General features: G+C 39.3%; 4 protein-coding genes across 4 annotated transcripts; 2 read left to right on the top strand and 2 right to left on the bottom strand.

The window, feature by feature from the left end:
* Positions 1-1,075: 1,075 nt before the first annotated feature.
* LOC141775260 (UPF0461 protein C5orf24 homolog) lies at positions 1,076-3,091 on the bottom strand. The gene is made up of 2 exons (XM_074648430.1): positions 2,848-3,091; positions 1,076-2,572 (listed from the first exon to the last, which is right to left on the bottom strand). The coding sequence occupies exon 2, from the start codon at positions 2,567-2,569 to the stop codon at positions 1,892-1,894; it is 678 nt and encodes a 225-aa protein (XP_074504531.1). The 5' UTR covers positions 2,570-2,572; positions 2,848-3,091; the 3' UTR covers positions 1,076-1,891.
* Positions 3,092-3,348: 257 nt separating this feature from the next.
* atp5po (ATP synthase peripheral stalk subunit OSCP) lies at positions 3,349-7,567 on the bottom strand. Its single transcript, XM_074648431.1, has 7 exons — positions 7,453-7,567; positions 7,135-7,179; positions 6,923-7,033; positions 5,328-5,457; positions 4,014-4,126; positions 3,753-3,839; positions 3,349-3,615 (listed from the first exon to the last, which is right to left on the bottom strand). The coding sequence occupies exons 1-7, from the start codon at positions 7,477-7,479 to the stop codon at positions 3,505-3,507; spliced, it is 624 nt and encodes a 207-aa protein (XP_074504532.1). The 5' UTR covers positions 7,480-7,567; the 3' UTR covers positions 3,349-3,504.
* A 1,213-nt stretch (positions 7,568-8,780) lies between these two features.
* On the top strand, positions 8,781-12,905 carry LOC141775259 (serine/threonine-protein phosphatase 2A catalytic subunit alpha isoform-like). Its single transcript, XM_074648429.1, has 7 exons — positions 8,781-9,013; positions 9,856-10,065; positions 10,776-10,949; positions 11,034-11,123; positions 11,621-11,782; positions 11,899-12,017; positions 12,112-12,905. Exons 1-7 carry the CDS (start codon positions 8,912-8,914, stop codon positions 12,182-12,184), a joined length of 930 nt encoding a protein of 309 aa, XP_074504530.1. The 5' UTR covers positions 8,781-8,911; the 3' UTR covers positions 12,185-12,905.
* An 889-nt stretch (positions 12,906-13,794) lies between these two features.
* On the top strand, positions 13,795-23,536 carry sfxn1 (sideroflexin 1). The gene is made up of 11 exons (XM_074648428.1): positions 13,795-13,923; positions 17,044-17,213; positions 17,317-17,487; positions 17,766-17,864; positions 17,966-18,041; positions 18,363-18,448; positions 18,582-18,709; positions 18,848-18,897; positions 19,095-19,144; positions 20,392-20,439; positions 20,626-23,536. Exons 2-11 carry the CDS (start codon positions 17,050-17,052, stop codon positions 20,720-20,722), a joined length of 969 nt encoding a protein of 322 aa, XP_074504529.1. The 5' UTR covers positions 13,795-13,923; positions 17,044-17,049; the 3' UTR covers positions 20,723-23,536.
* Positions 23,537-23,584: the final 48 nt, after the last annotated feature.

Genomic DNA, 23,584 nt, shown 5'->3' with positions numbered 1-23,584 from the left:
CTCAACCCTTTTCCTAGCACACGCACGCGCAAACACACACACGCACGGACACAAACGCGCGTGCACACGCAGGTGAAGTTTCTTGTATAACAAGTCTATATATGTGTTAAACACACTATATGACACAGTAAATCACGAATGGATGCTTTTTTTTTTTGCTTTTTTTTTTAGAGAGAGAGAGAAATGTGACCCAATTTTTTATTGTGCCATTGTGTTTTTTGGGGGCTTATAACTCTGCTGTATGACATGGCCTGTGTATGTGTGTTAATGTGTGTGAGTGTGGTGCATGCAGGAGGAGATTGAGACTATAATAAAATGATAGCAATGCGCACAAGCAGCCTCCTCCACTACACGGCCTCTCTCCGGTCAAACCAACACTCAGTGCGCCATGTTGCCTGTTTTGCGCCGAGGTGCTCTTATGACATGAGGAAACAAGGCCGCTAGGCGCTCAGGAAAAAGGACATAAAGAAGGAGTCAGTGTGGCTGTAATGCCTGCATGAAACGCGGGTTTTTTGTTCCGATTAAAAACTTGATCGCCTTCCAGCTCGACCTCTCACAACCCTATTAATAAAGGCTTCGACATTGTGGATCAAATTTGATTCATATCCATGAACGCGCAGAGCACAATAGGCTCTGCTCAGTCCTTGAAGATCAAACAAAGACCAGTCAGTTTACAGGACGACTTGACAGGAACTTACCTCTCTGTGTGTGTGCAGGTTTTTAAATATACTACACCTATCTGCGTTGTTTATTCACATCTTTTACGTGGTTTTATTTCCCTATAACCCTTTTTGTGTTGAATGATCCAGTAGAAGCACTAACTTATTCACCCACCCTAATAGATCTGGCGTTTGCATTAAAACACCACCCATTATATAGTGTGTTTAACCACTTCTGCTATCACACTGTGTAATAACACGTCTATACATTAAAACCATGACTGTCAGTAGGCCGTCATTTAATTTTAACAGAGGGTAAATAAAGGTATTATTATTATTATTATTATTGTCTGGAGACACAGGCCCTCTGGTGTCTACAAGGAGAATTACATGCTTTCCATTTTAACAGGAAATAGTTGTGTGGAAAAGAAATGTATTTTATTTTGTTTCACATACAGTACATAAGCATTTATTATTACATATATATACCACAAAGCATTTTTTTCTGTTTTATTAAGTTTGTCCCCCCCCCCTAATAAACAGCATAACAACATACATGTAAATCTGGAAGTGCTTATAGTGAGTTTAGGGACGGAAACAGGCTGCTACATTACATGATCGAAATTATATTCACAAAGTGCAGAAATAACAAATACTGTGCTCAAAAGGAATATTATGCATTGAGTTTTACCAGTTCAAGCTAATCCAAAAAAAATATATTGCAGTGTTCCCCATTATAGGTACGATGCAGGATAATATCACAAATTAAAACACATATTGAACACAGAAAGGACAGCTACACATCCACATATTTATGCTCAGGAAAAAAGCCGATTTGATCAGCTGTTAGTACAATTTTTTATAAATGTAGAAAATGTCACAAGAAACCAGCCATAGAAATGTTAAAAGCAGAGAAAGAAGTCACAACTCAGAGGAACAAAATGCTTGAGGGAAAAAAAAAATTCACTCTCTAGTGAGGTTTGAACCACAAACTGATAAATACATTTTTTGCCTATACTGATTGGTGTGATTAATTCATACGCATGCATCTCTGCCAAACTGGAATAACATACTTCTAATTCAGTCATTTATTATGATGAAGATGAAGACAATGTCAAACACTGTACAAACACTTAGAGCCATTTCTAAATGGCAAAAAAGTTCTTTCCTCCAACATTTGAGGGACATGTTTTTTTCCTAAGCTTCTTCTTGCTCATGCACTCAAATGTTTTTCAAGCACTGCATTCGCTGGGTTCATCCACTTTGCCACTGGGCTCACAGAGGGGTCTTTTCTCCATCATGGCGTATGGAAAAGTGGGAAGATCACAGCTGGTGAAGTCCAGTTTCTTGGGAACACTGCAGTTGCTAAAGTCAAATTTCTTGGCGCTGTCACAACCAAACTCCAGCTTCTTGAGCCGAGCCAGGCTCTTGATGCTGCCGGGGGGCCTGCCGGGGCTGACCTTGTATCCTGCTGCTTTGGTGGTACCAAGGGGCCTCCCTGGGCTGGTTTTGAACCCAGCTGCTCTAGTCGTCCCAAGTGGACGCCCAGTACTTGTACGGTAACCAGCTGACTTTGTGGTCCCTGATGGCCTCCCTCTCCGCCCCGACTTCACTAAACCCTTCTTCTTCTTGGAGCCATCGGGCCCTGCAGCATCATTGCCCCTGATTCTCACCGTCTGAGCCTGGAAGTCGCTCTGGGTGTCTTGCATTTGACATATCATGGCTTTGTGCATGCCCTGTGGTAAAGGGGCAAGGCCGGCAAGAGACAGCTGCAAACCAGGGGTTGTTGGAGAGGGGTAGAATTTGTTGGATTGTGTGCTACATAAATCAAAGTGGCTGGCTGGGTGACAGTCCTCTGCCAGTCCACTCAGACAATAGTCACTGTTGCTGCTGGTCACTTGATGCATCATTTTCTGTTGGAGAGTGCAGAGAAATAAAAACATTAGGTAGAAATAATACACATGCACACGTGTAGACAAACAAAACCAAAGAAGCATTTTTTAGTAGCTTACTTTTGGTGGAGCCAACAGGCCTTTTTAGCGTTGCAACACAAAACATAAGTGATGTGAAGACAAAGAGGGGTACAACTAGTTTGACAAAAAAAGAAAAAAAAAAAAGACAAAATGCACAAACAGAAATGTTACCCCAGCTATACTATTTTTAGGAAAGTCAAATGAATAGTACGTACCTCATTTGTTTGTGGATGTTAGATGGAAAGGGTTAATTTCGGTTCGCATACATTTTCGTCCTCTGGCAGCCACAACATCTTTGTGAAGAAGCTGCACTAACTACAACCTGGCGTCCAGGAGGGTCCTCTTGAAGCGGAGCTGCGATTCCTGTTGCTTATTGCATGTATTTCATGCTCATTTAATCCTTTAAGCAGAGGTTTAGATGAGAGAGGCAGCCATTTTCGCCTGGAAAAATAAATTAATAAAACAGGATGCGCTGAAGACGCATGCGCAGAAGAGCTTCCAGGAAACGCAGAAGCAGATCTGTGCCACTCTGCCAAATTAAACAAAGACGCATCTCTAACGTGGGCTTCTAGTTACAACACAAGCACAATTATTAATTGACACTACTCCAGCTACTATATAATTGCTATATTTCCAATTTACTATGTGTCAAGATCATAATCACTGGTTAACTGATAGGAAATATGAGCGTACATTTAACACAATGACAACAAAGGCTTCTTCATTTTTTGTATGTTTTATTAACATCCATATGAACTTTAAGTATTAGACACTGGATTTATGGAGCAACTGCAGTGCCAAAACAGATAGTAATGTACATTTTATCAGCGTTTCCCCTGTTGGTCGTCTCCGATCTTTTTAGTCCACGGGACTTAGGTTTCCTTGATGAGCTTGGTCAGCTTCTGAATCTTTGTTTTGGTGGACATGTCCACATACTTGTCTCCGATACTGACGATCATGCCACCCAGGATTGCAGGATCCGACTGTGAAGAGGAGACAACAGTTGAAAATGATTAGCATCAGACTGGTTTTTAATCACCTTTACTTATATTAAGATAAAGTCACACTAACTGCAAAAAGGTAATTTGTATATTTATGGGATCATGCATTGAAACTGTACCTTTGTCTCCAGCTTGATGGATTCACCCTTCTGAAGAAAGCCCTTGAGAGCTACTTTCAGGTCAGTGAGATTAGCTTCATCCAAAGGCTAAAATGGATAAATATTAATTGGTTGATTGTATAACATATTTACAGTGAAAAGAACCCAATTAATTAGTTTTAAGTGACGGATACATAATAGGGACTGTTTTATTTGAGGTGACCAGTTTTCAACAAGGATGTGCAGAAACATACATATAATGTATGTCCACTCATTTCATACCTGAGCTGTGGTGACGGAGCAGATGACCTCTCCACGGTGTGCACTCATCATCTTGCCGAAAGCAGTGATAACATCACCAGTTATTCTAAGACGACCATTGTCAGACAAAACATCTGAAAAACAAAAAGCAGGATATGTTTGAGCGGGATTAAATACTTTTTCTGTTTTATTACAGTTAAAAAATACATATTGTTTATGATGTCATTCAACTGGTCCTGCAATATGAATTATTCACTTACTGTCAAATTTAGAAACATACTCCAAAGTTTATTTACACCATAATCAATATCAATATAGCACTCTGGGGACTGAACAATGGGGGTTGTGGAGAACTGCTGCAGTGGAAAATGCATTGTGGAGCTGCAATGGTCCTATTGAAAAGCCATTTTTATCTACATTATTTGTATTTTGGCATGTTTTTATACAATTATGGTTCACTTGCTTAATTTGCACATTTCACATTGGGCCAACAAATATAAAAAAAAAAAAACCCAAATGGATTGTAAAACCACAGAATCAATAAAGCGTATACCATCTGTATAATGCTAGTGTAGTCTAGGGCTGACCCAAATGCTTCTAGGCTTCGACCATTGCCATGGTCATCGACCTCCAAATCAGTATTTGAATGCTTTGTCAAAGCCTGTCAAGCTGCAACGATTCGAATACCTTCAAATTTCTCACCGAAGCTTCGAAGCCCAAAGAATGGTATTCGGGACGGCCCTAGTGTAGTCACTAGGTCTGTGACCTCCATGGAGGTCAAAGACATTAAGAGCTGCAGTTGATTTCAATTTGAGAGTGTGCCTATAAGCTAAACTCTCTACAGTTGTCTTAAAAGGACAGTCATGATTTATAAAAAAAAAAAAAAAAATCAAAGTAAAAATTGTTTTTCTAAATTAAACTACACAAGATGGTTTTCTTGAAAACATTGCATGTTTTAGTTTACTTGTGATATTTCTGCACATGACTTCTGAGATTAAACAAGACTGTAAAATGTGAATTATTTGCATGTTGGTTCCTGCGAGCAAACTTAATAAAGTAACCAAGTGGAAAACATGTTCTTTACTTCAGCTTCTTGTAGTACAACAATTAAACATTTGTATTCCATCTGTATGTTCTGGTGGACTCCTTTTATTATTAGTATTCCTGTAACCTCTATTGACCTAACCGATAGGCTAAAACTTATTTCATTTTGACGATATGTGATATGAACACTGCATTCCACTCACACATACACTATACATTCACAAAGCCTACTTGGCTATGATTAAGATAATGCCATGCTAAAACGCATCGCAGCAATCAGTGATCACTCACTGATGAGGTTGACAGTGATGGTTGAAACCCTGGCCTTTGCAAGAGCATCATGGAAAGTCTTCTGCTTGATGGCGCGCTTTACATGAGGATTCATTACAATACTGGAAATATTGGGGTTCTTGATGAGGGCCTGAAAAACAAAATGGCACACAGCAAAGGGCAAATGAATGTATGTGCTAGAAGAAAGGTAGGTTGAGTTGAAACAATGTGGATTAGCTAAATAAGGACAATGATCAGATCATTATCCCAATGCTTACTTAGCAAGGAACATCCTGGGCAATGACTTATATGTTATAACAAAAGTTGCTATCTATCTAAAAGATGATCTTCAAAGTTTTTGAGTAGTTTTATGGCTTTCATGTTTGTTTTTTACAATTTAACAGTTTGACAAAGTATTTTATTTCATTAAAAAAAAAATAGAACTAGGCTTTCTATTTTTCCACTTACATATATGGATATGATGCTTTCCCATTAAATGTACTGTATTAATTACATAAAGGACAAGAAAAAATCTAAAATGACTATAAATTGAACTACAATTATAGAAATTTGATGTCTCTTACTAGTAGCATCAGTAAGGATGTTTGATCTTCGAAATAATTAATTGTATTCTGGATAAGATTAATAAGAAGTTTGGGGATAGCCCTACAAATTTTACTGTAATCCCTGAGATGTATATTAAAACCATATCTATTTCTCATAGTTTACTTCTTCAAAAGTCCCCTGACATTTTATAAAGTTATTAAATTATTTGTATGACATTGTTTACTTACTGTTACATTTCTCTATTAGATATGTTATATTATTATATTACTATTATATATTAGTTATGTTATATGTGATGATTACATTGTCAAAATTGATTGTTGTTATTGTCCCATTCTTGATTTGTAATATTAATGTCATTGTGTGTGTGTATATATATATATATATATATATATATATAAAAAAAAAAATATATATATATATATAATATGCTTCATTCTTTTTGATATACAGGACATTTGACAGTTTTTATTATTATTTTAACAATGTGTAAATGAATTACCAACAATTATATAATCATCGCCCTTCCATCGACCATATATATATATATATATATATATATATATATATATATATATATATATATATATATATATATATATATATATATATATATTCTGCATATATACTCTGATAGTACCCATCAGTTTATCATACGTGTCTGCACAAATATGTCTCCGTCATGTCCAGTTGTTTTTGTCTGTCTAAGTTTATTTTTATCCTTGTAAGGTGTCCTTGGGTGTCTTGAAAGGCGCCACCAAATAAAATGCATTATTATTATTACTTACTGTTACATTTCTCTATTAAATACGTTATATTATTATATTACTATTATATATTAGTGATGTTATATGTGATGATTACATTGTCAGAATTGATTGGTGTTATTGTCCCATTGTTGATTTGTAATATTAATGTTATATATATATATATTTATTTATTATTATTTTAACAATGTGTAAACGAATTTCCAACAACTATATAATCCTGGCCCATCCATCGACCTTTACATCAATTAGCAGCTCAGGGTCTTAATCTTCGACACTTACAGACACTTTTCCCATCTCCTGCTCGACCTGGTCCAGTTTGTTCTGCTTGGCAGCAGCTGAGAACAGAGCAGTGGCATAGCGGCCCTCCACGCCATACACCTGGATGGGAGGCTAGAAGCACATACACACACACAGAGTTACTACACTGTGCACACTAGTCCTGCTGAACGAGAGGTCATGCTTCGTGCTTCGTGCAGTTTGACGTTATTTACCCTGATCAGTTTGGGTCTGATCACAGACGTGCTGAACTGACGGACCTGGAACAGAGAAGTGCATGATGTCAACACAGAGGAACCAGTGATTGAGCTGATTTAACTTCTGGCACACTTAATTCCCTTTACGTTAAAGTCAGCTAGCTGTAGGCTAACACGTTAGCAGTCATTCAAGTGCAATGCCTCATGTAGATGTGTTGGACATTTAGCCTTACCTCTTCTAATACAATACAGTAATATGTGTTTTAAAGCTGTAAATGGTTCAGTCAAAACGACCGTACAATGATTAAAATCATTAAAATCATTGAAATGTCTTACCTGCTGTCCTAGCATGTGTGCTGCCATTTTCTCCTACAGCTGGTTAGAGTAGAGCGAGCCACTGCGCATGTGCATTTGAGAGGAAGCAGTTGAACTCTGGGTAATGTAGTTTTTACCTGTGTGGTGCAGAGCTTCATGGCAGGAGGGGAAAGAGGCTATCAAATGGACAACCACAAATTAAAAACAAAAAAAGTTTAAAATATCTCGTTAAACTCATTCTGTCAAGTGGAAAGATGCTATCAACTTGATAAATGTATGTTTTATTTTAAAACAGCCTTTAGAGGCTCAATAATAAGCCACAGTTTAATAGTTTATGGGTTTCCATGAGCACCAAAACAAACCCTAAACCGCCTTCCACAAATAGTTAATAGAGTAAACAAAATGTTGTCACAGGTTACACCTCTGTTACATAATTATCTCAGTTATAGTGCGTTGCGTAGCGGAGCGATGCGTTGCGGTGCGATGCGTTGCGGTGCGATGCGTTGCGGTGCGATGCGTTGCGGTGAGATGCGGGCTGCGTTACGATGGGGGTTGCGTTGTGGTGCGTAGCGATGCGGTGCGGTGAATTGCGTAGCGGTGCGTTGCGGTGTGGTGCGGTGCACGAATAGCAGACAAGATGAGTGACAGTCGGAAACGAAGCAGCATGTAAAATTATGATATTCTGGAAATTATAAGGTTTAGTATTATATTGAATAATTTTAGTGATATATGTGCACACATAATAATCATAGGTCAAAACAGCTAAAGCTAAATTTGGCTGAATTATAAAAGGCAGAAGTGGTAAAAACGAAGAGCCGTTTGGGAGCAGAAAGAGCCGGCTCTTCTTGGTGAGCTGAGCTCAAATGATCCGGCTCACTAAAACGAGCCGGAATTCCCATCCCTATTGGTAACCTTGACTACTGTTCCCGTCTCCTCCAGCAGAGGGTGACGTAGATCAACTTATTAGCAAATTTCTCTTTTTAAATAACCCTATATGCATAAAACACAAAACCAGCAAGATAAAGTAATCATAATCATCATATTTCCTGCACAAATAAACGCCATTTATTTAGTTAAATCCGTGTGGTGAAGGGTTTGTCACCATGGAAGCGATGACGTAAACATGATGTGTTGCTCAGCCTCGCTGTGGACCAGTGCTAACAGGGTTGGGTCTACAATCTCTCCGAGCTGCTCGTCTTATAGTCTTTTTTGCAATATACTACTGGATGACTGTATGACCTTCATCCTTTCTGTGTATCATGTGAACTAAACACGGTTGTCCCCACTAAACTGTAGGGACGCAGGGCAGCTGACGCATTTTTTCGTCACACACACACACACACACACATACAAGCTGCGGATGACCGGACAGCTTGCTATAGGACGTAGCATAGCAAAACGCACCGAAAACAGCAACAGAGGAGGTTTTCCTGAGACACTTTCTTTAAAGCTGCTCGTCTGAGCTGACGGCAAAGCAGGCATGGACGACAAGTCATTCACCAAGGAGCTGGACGGATGGATTGAACAGCTGAATGAGTGCAAACAGCTGAGTGAGAATCAGGTCAAAGTCCTGTGTGAAAAGGTAAGGGGTTTGCAGCAGCTATTCATTAGCTTTCTATCATGCCAGCTGACTGTTAGCTGGTACATCTTACAAGAACAAGTACTGCCTGAGCTAATGCATGTGGCCTTGCTTTTGGAGCACACCATTTGGGCTGCAGCCGCATGCAGTACATTGCTAAGGGAAGCCAAGAAGATGGAGGAGGATGCCTGCAAAATATGTTTTCCCCTAGCTACGCCCACTCCTGCTTCCTCACTGGAGTGCACTGGCACAGCAAACAATAATATGCTTTATCATGCACAATCTGAAAAATGTATAGGGTATTATAATAAGGCTTGTGTAAAAACACATGCCTCATTGTGCGCTCCTCCCCTGCACCATGCTTTTATGTTACCTGTTAATCAGCATCATCCTGTGTTTTCTTGGACCTCCAATAATATGCTTTATCCTTCACAATCTGAAAAAATGAGGAATATTCAGTGTGTTATGATATTAATAAGGCTTGTGTAAAACACATTGTGCACCCCTACACTGCACCATGCTTTATGTTACTTGATAAAGATAAGATAAGATAAGATATTCCTTTATTTAGTCCCACAGTGGGGAGATTTGCAGTGTACAGCAGCAAAGGGGATAGTGCAAATAACAAGAGTCATCAGCTAACATAGTAAAAAAGAGCTAAACAAAGTGTAACAAAATATGAACCATTTAAATAGAAGGAAGTATAAAAATAATAGCAGTATATACATTATTGACAATAAACAGACTATTAACAAAATTGCACAAGTGGAAAATGATATTGCACAGTGAGAATTAATGAATGAAATCAGCATCATCCTGTGTTTTTTCTTGCACCTCCATTTAAGGCCAAGGAGATCCTTACTAAGGAGTCCAACGTGCAGGAGGTGAGATGTCCAGTGACAGTCTGCGGAGATGTCCATGGTCAGTTTCATGACCTGATGGAGCTGTTTAAGATCGGAGGGAAGTCTCCAGACACCAACTATCTCTTCATGGGAGACTATGTTGACAGAGGCTACTATTCTGTGGAGACAGTCACCCTCCTGGTTTCTCTTAAGGTAAAACAAAAAGACACTTTGCCACTGATGCTGTGATATAAGATAAGATAAGATAAGATATACTTTTATTGTCCCTGTGGGGAAATTTTTCCTGGGCTCCGTCCAACTGCAGTTACAAACACTAAATCAAAACAGCATCAACAAAAATAACAAACGATTCCACACAAGACAGGGACACAGTTCCACAGAAACAGATGTTTCAACACATGCACAGTCCACATACATAATGGCACATACTATCACACACACCATGGCAGGTATTGCACCCTAGTGCACTGCACCGTCTACCGTCCTGCCCATATTGCACAGACAATAGCCCAATATTACACAGATGCAACATATTGCACTGTCCCAATTTAACATATTGCACTGCCCCTATTTAACATATTGCACTGTCTAAACATATTGCACTGTCCTTATGATAGCTTTATGTTACGAGTTGTTGAGAAGTTTAATAGACATTGGCAAGAATGAATGTTTGTAACGGTTCAATCTGCACCGTGGGACTCTATATCTCCTGCCGGAAGATAAAAGTTGGTACTCCTGGTGTAAGATGTGAGTTGGGTCTGACACAATTTTCTGTGCCTGTCTGATGACAGACTGCTCATAAAGCATCTGGAGGGTAGGGTATATATATATATTGTAAGCAAGGATTATGTTTATAGCTGATTATTTTTTCTTTTTGTTTATAAATCCATTTTTCTTTATAGGTAAGGTTCCGTGAGCGAATCACAATTCTCCGAGGGAACCACGAGAGCAGACAGATCACACAGGTGTACGGCTTCTACGACGAGTGCTTAAGGAAATATGGAAATGCCAATGTTTGGAAGTACTTCACAGATCTGTTTGACTATCTGCCCCTCACTGCGCTGGTAGATAACCAGGTAAGGTTGTGTATTCAGGTGTGGCATGTGACATAAAGCATACATACGGGGACTCGTCATTTATTTTCTCTCTCTTCTTGTAAGATTTTCTGCCTCCATGGAGGATTGTCCCCTTCAATAGACACACTGGAACACATCAGAGCGCTGGATCGCTTGCAGGAGGTTCCTCATGAGGTAAATTCTACACATTTGACAAACTTCTCTTGAAGGCCCTTCTATATTATGGATTATTCTGTAATTTACTGTCATAACATATGGATGTTACTACATTTATATTAAGGAGTATGATGCGGCATGTAGCTGCAAGAATGCTCCTACAGTTTTACAATTTTTACATCATATATATATTGCACATTCATGCACTTTAATCAGATTTTCGAATTGATCCATAGAAAATTAATCAGCAACAACTTTAATAGTTTGTTAATTCACTGGTTTTAGCTTTTCAAATGTGATTTTTTGTTTTTGTTTTCTTTGTCACAATTCTCTGAGAATTTATAGAACAAGCAATAACTCAAGAAAATAATCAGCAGATTAATCAATAATGAAAATATTTTTAGCTGCAGCCCTAATATAAGTCTGCAGTTTGACAGTATCCTAAAACGTCTACACATTGGATAGATTTTGTGTTTGCATGTGTAAAGAGACACTGATGTTTCCTCCTCTTTCAGGGTCCAATGTGTGACTTGTTATGGTCCGACCCAGATGACCGTGGTGGCTGGGGCATCTCGCCCCGCGGTGCTGGTTATACCTTCGGGCAGGACATTTCGGAGACCTTCAACCACGCAAACGGCCTAACTTTGGTTTCAAGAGCCCACCAGCTGGTGATGGAGGTACTTTAACTTTGTTTATCTCCTGGAAGTAATTCTGTTTTTGCTGCAGATGCAGATTTGACTTTACATGTTGTGGATTAAAAATAGGTAACATACAAGTAATCTCTTGATTTTAGGGTTATAATTGGTGCCACGACCGCAATGTAGTGACGATCTTCAGTGCACCAAACTATTGTTATCGCTGTGGAAACCAGGCAGCAATCATGGAACTTGATGACACATTGAAATACTCCTTGTAAGTACAATTTTTAAATTTTGGCACTTTCTTAAAAAATATTATTGAAGAAAAATGTGAGTTGATGAGGAGACTTGCTCCGTTTTTTTTTTAGCCTACAGTTCGACCCTGCACCACGCAGAGGGGAGCCCCACGTGACGCGGCGTACGCCAGACTATTTCCTGTAAAGGTCACCTGGCGAGGATGGCAGGAGGCTACACAGAGAAGAAGATGAAGCATTCATAACCCCATGGACCAAAAAAAAATGTGTGCCATAATCACAATGAAATGGAAACTATCACATCTAGCTAAATACCACCATCCTTTCAACTTTTTTCCTCTCTGTGCATGATGTTTTTATTGCTAGAAATGATTGCTACTATGACCAGTACCGTCACAACACCTGCTGGTTTGTCAGGAAACATGAATGAACTAATGCTGAGAATAACAACTAAATGTAAGTAATCTTTGTGTGTTTAATGATGACCAGAGTGTTTCCATATACAGTATGTAAGCTACATCTGTCACTTGGCATGGCCTCAAAACAAAAGACTGCAGTAAATATAACGTGAACTCTTTTTTCTTTCTTTTTGTAACCGAAAGCGCAACAGTTTATTTTGTGAAGTGAGATGATAGGGTTAGACGTCGGAAACGAGTGTGTTCTCTTTGCACTTTTGTATTTGATTTTTATCACATGGCACTGACAGACTATGTTCTTTTTTATACCCTGTTATAGTGTTAAGTAGCTCTCTTTCTGCTCTGCTGTCTCTTATGGGAGTTAATGTAATTCATTTAAGTATAGGCAATATTGGTACCAATGACATCAGTTGTAAAAAAAAAAAATAACTTAATGTTTTGCAGCCACAGCTATACGAAATAAAGACTGAAGTTGCTTCGTCATTTACTTTATTTAGGCAGTTTGTGGCATTATTTCCTCTCACCAATCACCACTAGATGGAAACAGGTACCCAGAAACTGCTGATGATCAACTGAGAGAATAATCAGCATGGTGATTATCAGGCTTAATATGAATGTATGCAGGAAATTGGGTAGTTTTATTTATTTATTTATTTATTACAATTTGGTATATAATGATTGTGAAACATGAAAGGGATGCGACTGTTAGTTTGCCATATGGTGACTCATTGTGTTTTGAATTTTGTTTTGTTTTTCTCCTTTAGAATCAGAATCAGAATCGTGTTTATTGCCAGGTGTAAGATGTATACACTAGGAATTTGCTTTAGTTTTGTTGGTGCAAATAAGCAGTATAATAACAAAAGAATAGATAAAAACGTTAGAATAAAATAAGAATTAAAAAAAATTAATTCTAACAATATACAATATACAAAATAAGCTATAAACAAAAATAAACATGATATAAACAGATAGTGCAAATATTGCCAGTGTGCTTTATTTATATTTGAACCAAAACAAATGCTTTATTTGTTTTAAAGGGCATTTACTTTACATTACACTAGACATTAGTGTCAGGCTATTGTAGAGTCGTGTGTGTAAATCCAAAGTTTTACCAGTTATTAATGATTTACCGCCTGTTAACCAATGTGGCCAAAATATCACAGCATCACCGGAAGTGGTGCTCAGCTCGCTGCTGAAAAATAAAAGCCTCATTTAAAGGACGAAGTGAAATTGAACTTAATTTGCCCCCTCTCAGGTGTTCTCTTAAGATTGCATAGTATTGTAGATAAGTAAAAAAAAAACATCATGTATGTCCAAAGACGTTTTTCTTTATCGTTAAAACGCCAATATTTGTCGGTGTTGAATAGCCGACTTTTATTTTGTCGCTGCGCTTCCGGCCGCTGTGACGATGCGCCTCTCTGTGTGCTCCCTCTGACGCTGCTGCATGTCAAATTAGCTGGCTGCAGCCTTTCAGGGACACCTCTTGCGGACCGCCGGAGCCCACAGTGCAGTAAGTAACCTTTCCTTATTTGTTTTAATGGATCCATTAAGACGTCAACAGGGAAAAAGAACCAGCATGCACTTTGTGTGTCTGAGAAACTGTCATTAAAGCCTCCTCTGATGAGCAGCCTGCAGGATGTGTGGATGTGTGGATGTGGCAGGCTGATACTAGTTGAATCTGGGGCGCACACAGCTGGACTGTTATCGGGCTGGACAGATGTCGTGCCTAATATTTTAAAATGATACTTTGATTTGCATTGTAAAAGGTAAAAGGTTTGATCTCTTTGTTCAGATGCACACATAACACCTCCAGTTACAGTCCAGATTTGACTGGTTTAGGTCGGGTTGCACAATTAACCATATCCAGTCACAGTAGAGCATGTTTACCCTGCAAACCACAGACAGAAAGCAAGCTATTTCTAGTGTAATATACACAATAAATGAAGATTAATTAACATGTGCAATGGGATGCTGCTGTGTAGTATTTGGATGATTATGTATTTTGATGATATATTTGATTATAAGGGGTTGTTGTGAATTGCAGGTTAATGTGTAGCAGTCACAGTAGAGCATGTTTACCCTGCAAACCACAGACAGAAAGCAAGCTATTTCTAGTGTAATAGACACCATAAATGCAGATTAAAACATGTGCAATGAGATGCTGAGTGTAGTATATGGATGATTATGTATTTGGATGATTATTTGATTGTAAGGGGTTGTTGTGAATTGCAGGTTAATGTATAGCCAGGCAGGCCTCCTTTGATTGGTTGAGAGTGAGGGCAGATGCAGCTCAGGGTCTAGATCAGAGGTCTAAAGTTCACTCCTCCTGTTATCACCTTCATTAATGAATTATCATTATAGTTCTGCTATTATTAACAGCTCTGCAACCATTGTTCAAACCAACTCACACAGTGATTTTAGTGTTTCATTGGACAATCTCAGAGAAAAGGGAAGGGGGGGGTGTTCTGTTGTCATCTCGTGAGAATCCCGTGGAGTTTAATTCAATTTAAAGAGACCGCACGCCTCCTGCATGCCACAGCCTCCAGCAAAACAGGAGAGTTTCCCCTTTTATTATCAATCCCAGCAGCCATCTTTGGTGCAATTTCAGGTGGAGTTTCATCATGCATGCATGCATGCTGCTGCAGATCCTTGCATGGACTTGCTGCACTTTGGTGTGTCCCTGCTGGCCTACCCAGTAGTTCAGCTGGAGCATGAAATGGTTAATAAAAACCAGATCAGACTGGGTTATCTGGACACAAGCACACACACTGGGAGGAATGGAGCATGCACATTCACAAAGCTGATGTTCTTGACAGTGCAGTGTTTAGTCAGTCAGTCAGTGCAGGCCAGTCTTATCTGGTTTTAGATTGTGATGTGATAATGCATACAACTTTAATGAAATATTCACTAGTGGTGGTGATAAAAAAAATATATATTGCATAACCTATTGTGCTTTGTTCACTTAACCCTAATACAATTTGTATTGATAAAAAATAATTAAAAAAACAACTTTGTGCAGCCATTCTCAGTTGTTCACAGTGCACACGCTGAGGTCTTTGTCACTTTCCAAGAGCTGCTTTTCAGCCACAGTTTGGGGGGGTTGGTGTGCGCTCATAATAGGGCTTTGCAATGTAGTGCCTCACAACCCTTGTGTCAGGTCAGCCATCACCATAGCAACATTATGCTGAATAAGCAGCATGGCAATCCAGAGAGGAGCATTATTTTCATGAGTCCTCCTTCGCTGACCTGTGTCTGCAAAAAAGAAAACGAGAAGTGAGTGGCTGTAAGTCGTGGGGGTGACTGCTGAAGCGGGGCCCTGACATCCTGGAACAATATTAGTCATCATAATACAATGCAGTTATGAAACACAGTTATTCTAGATAACTAATCAGTCTGGCATTTTTGTGTTCCTGTACAGAGAACTTGTGCTTTTTTTGTGCCATTCTTTCTTACTCTAGAAGAAGACGACTGTAAATCCTTCAAGGATCTTTTCTATGTGACCGGTGGGCTTCTGCTTTGTGTTGGTCAGATAGATAGATAGATCGATTTCTTCATGGTTGGCCTCTTTTTACCCCGATAAACACATAGGAAAACAGAACCTCCATGTTAAATCTGCTGCCTGCTCCAGCTCCTCTCCCACAGGATAACAGAGTGCTCCAGGGATGATGTATTTTTGTAGGCCAACCAGGAAGTTAGCATCGCCCTTGTTCCCTCAACAAAAAGCCAATGGGATTATTCCATTTGGATTTTGGATTATTAGAGAAAATAAGCTCTGTGGCAAACACACGTTTATGATACTTACACGTTTTGATCCGTAAGATAATCTTCACAAATGAACATCACTGTTATGATTATTGAAGTGTGAATGCAATCATCAGAAGTAAAAAGCTAACGTTAGGCTTATAAACAAACTACACCAAGGTCGCATGAGCGCGAGTATACACAACAAGGCTGTGAAGGAGGACGAGTCGGCGTGATGACGTTTAGTAGTCTTTTTTTAAGACATATAAAGGCTTAAAAATTCAGGAGTGGGTTATTTACTGACACATTTTATATCGTAGGACAAAACTTTAAAATCTCTTCAGCTTGTGTTTACCACAGACCTAATGACCTTGACTTCCAGACGAAGGAAAACGGAAGTGCTAAAATGCGAACTAATCTCCGGGTTTCAGGACTAATTTCTGTAACACTTTATTGTACAAAAATGAAAGCGCCATGGAAAAATATTAACAATGGATTAATATCAAGTATACAGTAAAACATACCTGATAAACACATAAGGAAACAGAACCTCCATGTTAAATCTACAGCCCGCTCGGCTCCAGCCCCTACACAAACGAATACGCTATACAAACTGGAAGTTAGTTTAGGGTGCCGTAACTTTAAACTAGCAGCATTTACTCTTAACACAACTATTTTTAAATGTAAATTTGTTGAAATCAATATATTGACAGGTTGGGATGGACATTATTACGTTGTAGGAAAATAAACTGTAACCAGATCAGTTTTGTGTAACTATAACAACCAGAGAACAACATATAGAGGTACATAATGTCCCCATTACACCTACATGCTTTTGTGCTCTGACAAAACACCCGATATGATTATTGAAACGTTTTTCTCTCCCCAGATAAATATGGCAGCAGAGCTATCCACTTCCATAAACATCAAGGAGCCCCGGTGGGACCAGAGCACATTTACAGGTCGGGCCAAACATTTCTTCACCGTCACAGACCCCAGGAACATCCTCCTCTCCAACGAACAACTATCACAAGCACACAAAGTCATCACTGACTACAGGTAAACCAGCTGCAAGTACAGCTGTTGCAGTAGCAATAGAATGTAAATTCAGTGCTCTTATGAATGGGTTTGCTTTTAAATGTTATCTTTTCTGTCTCCCTAGGAAAGGTGTAGTCTCTCCAGGACTGACAGAAGATGAACTGTGGAGAGCCAAATATGTTTTTGATTCGGCTTTCCATCCCGATACCGGGGAGAAGATGATCCTGATTGGCCGCATGTCAGCACAAGTTCCAATGAACATGACGATCACTGGATGCATGATGACATTTTACAAGTAAGAACATGTAGGATTTTACTGTCAGACTGTAACTTATAGATGTAACTCTCTCACTGACACTCCTCCTACAACGACTGCAACGACAGAATAGAACGGAGCAATCTGTGATTGATTGTTATTTGCTGATCATATTCATACAACTTAAATCACATTTTTATGTATTACTGAAGGACATCTGGAAAAAGGAACATTTGTTTAAGCTTGGTAATCCATATTGATAATCATTTAAACTCTTTCTAATAAAGTCATATTCTCTATTGTTTTCAATCTTGCAGGACAACTCCAGCCGTGTTGCTCTGGCAGTGGATCAACCAGTCTTTTAACGCAATAGTCAATTACACCAACAGGAGCGGCGATGCTCCGATCACGGTCAAGTAAGAGACAGATGTTTTGGTACTGACACCAGCTCATATTAACCCTTTAATTCAACCGTTTTTTTGGTGTGTGAAGTGACCGGTGACTCTTCTGTTTGCAGTCAGCTTGGCACAGCTTATGTGTCTGCCACCACAGGGGCAGTCGCCACCGCTCTAGGACTAAACGCACTAACAAAGGTATCGGTTCATCTAACCCCATTCTGCATTTCATTTTAATGTATCGACCTCAGCCGCATGAGCGTGCTGGCATGAAGTTAGACACGCTCAAATAGTCTCTTTGTCATAGAAGAGCCGTATTATTTACAGGGTCATGCCCTGGTGTCGGCATGTTGTATTGCCAGCTTTTACAGTGACTTTGTGTTATAAAAGAATACATGTACAGCATCTGAAATGTAAGCTGCAATAACTTCCACTGGTCTGAAAGGTTACATTGGCTGTGCTATCACAGAACAGCAGAGCCAAATGATTAATTTCCTCCCTCCTCTCTCCACGCTGTAGCACATCTCACCCCTGATTGGACGGTTTGTTCCATTCGCTGCTGTAGCCGCTGCTAACTGTATCAACATCCCTCTGATGAGACAAAGGTAACTTTGAGAAGACACATTCAACACTAATGGTGAAAATATCCCTGGAAACAAAGATTTTAGAGCCATTTCCTCTCAGTTTGTGTAATAAAAAGGTCAGTTGATTCTGATTTAATTTGCTCCTTGTCTTCAGAGAACTTCAACACGGCATTCCCATAACAGACGAGAATGACAACAGGTTAGGAGAGTCGACGAAAGCTGCACAGCAGGCCATCTCTCAGGTTGTGGTCTCCAGGATCCTCATGGCTTCTCCAGGAATGGGTACGAATAGGTTTATATGATCATTCATTGTCTATAATAATCTTTAATTAAACAAAATACAAGTTTTAAACCACCAACTTTATTATGTTTCAGTTGAAAATGTATCGCGCAGTGATATTTCGTTTTGTGTCTTTTCAGCTATCCCCCCGTTTTTAATGAACCATCTGGAAAAGAAGGCCTTTCTGAGGGTAAGGCATATTTCTGACATCCGTTAAGACATAAATGTTAAATGGTGGGAACCTCATGTTCCACACTGTGTCTACCAACTCGGTTTTCTTTTCGTAATCACACGTCAGAGGAATGAAAAGCGCTGAGGACATGAGGCCACTCTAGTATGGGAATTCACCACTGCTTTTGTGCTTTTTTTTGTGCCTGGTCTTTTCAGAAGTTCCCATGGATGAGTGCACCTATTCAAGTCGGCCTGGTGGGATTCTGGTGAGTCGTCAGAGATGGTCCACCTGATAAACAGCCATGTCAAATTCCATTGAAGTTCCCACTTATTTACTTATAAGGACATGAAATTTCATTCATCCTAAGATTTATGTCACTATAAACGTTGCTGTTTAAGTTATTGTGATTTATCTCAGGAGGAATGTGCTCATGAGATTTGTTAGTCATATCATGAAGCTGTGTCATGCTGACAATGATCCACATGTCCTCCCACGTGTTTTCCTGGCTCCACTTCCCCTCCGGTGACCTCAGATTAATCTATTAAAATCATGTGAAACATTCCCTCAGTTAAGCTGAGATGACAGTGATTTGAACAGCACATCCTGCCAACTAGCACACACAAACACACCAGAGCAGACCTGTTATAGTGGCCGGTCATCTGTCAGAGATTTTGCTATAATCTCACACCGAGGTAGCTTTCCCTTTAATATCTCGCAAATCAATGAGCAGGAGTGTTTTGTGGCAAAATTGGATTTCAGTAGCTTATGATTTTTGCATCAATGTGATGAAGTTTATTGATTTGTCTGGTATTTAATACACTGAATTATAGAAATTGCAGCATGTTATTAGCCAGGCTAGCAGTGTAGCTATTGGTCACTTTTGTCCAACCTATTTGATGGATTACCAATACATTTTGCACAGACATTCATGGTCACCAGAGGATACTGACTTTGGTGATCCTTAACTTCTAATATAGCAACATCAGCAGACCATACATTTGTGCAATACTTTGGTTTATGACCAAATACCTGCAAAACTAATGACCTTCCCATCAGCCTCAGCTGTACTTTGTGTTTAGTGCTGATTCTCAAATGTTACGCTAAACTAAGATGGCAATATCAGCATACTAACATTGTCACTGAGAGCATGTTAGCATGCCGATACAGCAATAACATGTAGCTCAAAGCATCAGTTTGTGTGTCTGGGCACAGCCTCACAGAGCTGCTACTCTCAGTCTTGTTTTATCTATAAACAGTTTCTTCACTGATTTTTCAGAAAATGTTCTATATCATTATATACAAATCCATATTGCAGTAATGATAAAGAAAATAGCAGCACAGATTTTAAAGCTTGTACACATGAAATGACCAGCTTGCTATGACCACACAGCTGAATTTACCCTCCCTCTTGTCTATCGGGTATGTCTTTAGACAATAGGTTGATGTCACAACAGGAAGCTCTGGACTGTACGTCTGTTCAGTGTATTTCATAGATCTGTGTTTCTTTCTCAGCCTGGTGTTTGCCACTCCACTGTGCTGCGCATTGTTCCCTCAGAAGAGGTGAGTGAAAACTTGACCCTGAGATAATAGTAACTCATCTGTCATAGTGACTGAACCTTGCCCTTTAGTCTGGTTGAATATTTGCAAAGTTTGCATGATTTTCCTCTGCCTGGAAAGTTGCATAATACGCCTACAGTAAATGTGTTTGACCCCTTAACCGCTGCGTTTCCTCCCCCCCCGATCCAGCTCTATGTCAGTCAGCCGCCTGGAGCCGGAGCTGCAGGAGAAGATCCGGGCCAGCCACCCGGGAGTGGAGAGGGTCTACTTCAACAAAGGGCTATGAGTGTGCAGTCCCCATCATCCAAACACTGCCATAACACAGCTGCAGGCTCGGTCCTCGCCTCTCTGCCAGCCCTCTCCATTCAGTGTGCCAAAGTTAAGTTTGTGTCTCCTCATTTCCACCGTTCAGATGGATATCTGAGGACTCCCTCGGTCTCTTCGTAACGAGATGTTTGCTTTCGTCAGTGTAATTGTTGATTTTATTGCAACTGCTAGAGAGGATTTTCTCCGACTGGGCCGGATGAGAAGTATGATGTTTATCATGACAGATACTGTACAGTGGCCGGTGTAAGGTGGTTTTAAGTGGACATTTTTGTCTGTGCAGTTTTTGTTTTTTATGATTTGGTGACTTATGTTGCCGCCAAACCATTTTCATACTACCTGAGGTTGGCAGTCATCTTATTTCTTACCTGCATTATAATCAGATTTTAACATTAATTATACAAAGACCTCTGCAGTTCATGCATTTGCCAAATCTGTACTCACAATTTTTTTTACACCTCATCAACGATGACAACCTCCTACTCTTGACAGTGTTATTTCAAAGAATGGCATTCACTTTAACTCACTTTAATTCAGTTCATTTTGCCAAATGAGTGAGGCCTAAAGACCTCTTGACATCTAATCATGAATCTGACAACTCTCCAGGGATCCACCCTATAAAATGTGATGCTATGATGGTGGCAACCATTGACGGGCCAACACGGTGCTATTTGATGTCTTAATAATCAGTGTTTATCATACTATTTATTCTGCTTGCCAAACATGCATGAACAAACCACTCATGATTTCACTTATGTGAAAAATAATCTTTCAGTATATGAGGCCACACTCAGGAGAGCTGAACAGTGGCGACAAAATGTGTTAATAATGATCATTTTAGCCAAACACGCTGGTTCTCGCTCACCTAATCCATAATCTCCAATAGTTAATCCAGGATTTTGTAATTGATACCACCAAAATTCATCAACTCATTCATGCCTCACACAGACTTGTATCTATCTTCTGTAACTTTAAAGGAGCAGTGTGTAGGATTTGGCTGCAGATTGCAACCAACGGAAAATTCTCCCGTGTGCCAAGCGTGTAGGAGAATTTAAACGTGAATGGCTCTCTCTAGAGCCAGTGTTTGGTTTGTCCGTTCTGGGCTACTGTAGAAACATGGCGGCTCGGTGAAGAGAGGACCCGCTCCATATGTAGATATTATCAAACGAAACAATACGAAAATGCAACGATTCATATTTTCAGGTGATTATACACTAAAGAAAACATACTTCTTATATTCCATTTCTGCCAGTAGATCCCCTTTAATGTTACACACTGTTCCTTTTAATGCAGCATCCTAAGAGGTTTGATAATTACTGCACAAAGTGACACATTTTAGATTTATGTGGCAATTTGATTATTGTTTTTGATGTATTATAATACATTTGTATATACATATGTTAGATGTGGATGTCAGTATTGGGGAAAAATGCCAAAAACATTCTCAAGATAGTATTTTCCAAGACAAGGGTGATATAAAGAGGAATCCATCTAACCAATATGTGTGTTTTAAATATGACTTTATGAACTCAAGCTGCTCTGTGGACTCCTCATACAGACTTAGTTTGACCTCAGTCTGGTGAATTCCCAGCTATTGGAGCGTTAACAACCCCCTGCTCAATATTTCATGATAGTTTGCTGTTAAAGTGTGAAATATGCACACTCACTCTAGTTATTACATACAGTTACATCAGCACACACTATCACAGAGATAAAGCAGGTGCAGTCTGATAATTCCCCGTCTGGTATGTTTGGTCTCTGTCGGTGTAAACTGTGTTGTGTGGGCCTGCTGGTGTATAAAATTGAAGGACATTTATGTGCCACATTTACAGATGTTGTATTTTACTGTGTGAATAAATGCGACTGTACAGCGGCATGCCAGATCTATCATTGGACATTTTAAAATCAGGGATGAGTGTGAAAAAGATGGACCTGAAGCCACAAAACCAACAAGCAATTTTTAGCAAACCTATCCTCATTAAAAATGATTTTAGGATCCAGTGTGTTCAAAACCATCCGGTCCAAAATAATGCAAATGTTTACATTTCAATCCATCAAACGCTTGTGAACAATGATTTGATTTCATTGCATCTTTTGCTCATCATGGTGTGTAATTTCTGTAAGGTGTTTAATGTTTAATATACTGTAAATCTACTTACATATATTGCTGTATAAGTAACTTTACTTTAGGTCGTCTGTGTGTCCAGAGAGACGTGTTGGAGTTGGAGCTGTTCCCTAGCTGGTTTGAAGTGAAGTTTGTTATTCTAGTGTTAAAAGGTAACTGAATGTAGCATTTTTTCCAATTACAGCGGTTTAGGATGTGTTCGTCCAGAAAAGCACAATGTTGTAACAGACTTCCAAATGCTGCACATTTTAAAAACTTATTAAACCTGTTCAGTTTCCTGACCGCAATGCTTTTCACCTTGATCAGTGAGGGATTCAGAAAAGATGGTAAATATTAAACTTGCCCTTTGGTAGACATTATTTCTGAGTGTCCCTTAACGTTTGACTGCATCCAATGCGAGCTAAATCCCCTTTAATGTGTTGAAAAATATTGAATTAACTACCTAATAAATAACATGTTGACAAGCTTCAATCTACCAAATGAGATGAAATGTCACTACAGCCAAAGCGATACAAATCGACTCAAGAGGAGGAAGTCATTTACAGTTATATTTAAAAAAAATATTCTGACAAAAAAATATTTGTTTTTGCAGTTCACTGGGGTGATGTGATGTTTAGACTAACTGGATGAAATAAAGTTGATGAAATCTTATACCTGGTGTTGATTATTTTTAACTGACGGCTCCACGGCGCCCTCGTC

This window comes from Sebastes fasciatus, chromosome 10, assembly GCF_043250625.1.
Source record: "Sebastes fasciatus isolate fSebFas1 chromosome 10, fSebFas1.pri, whole genome shotgun sequence".
NCBI lineage: Eukaryota > Metazoa > Chordata > Actinopteri > Perciformes > Sebastidae > Sebastes > Sebastes fasciatus.
The sequence above is the reverse complement of the archived record's forward strand: the minus strand, read 5'-3'. Positions and strand labels throughout refer to the sequence as shown.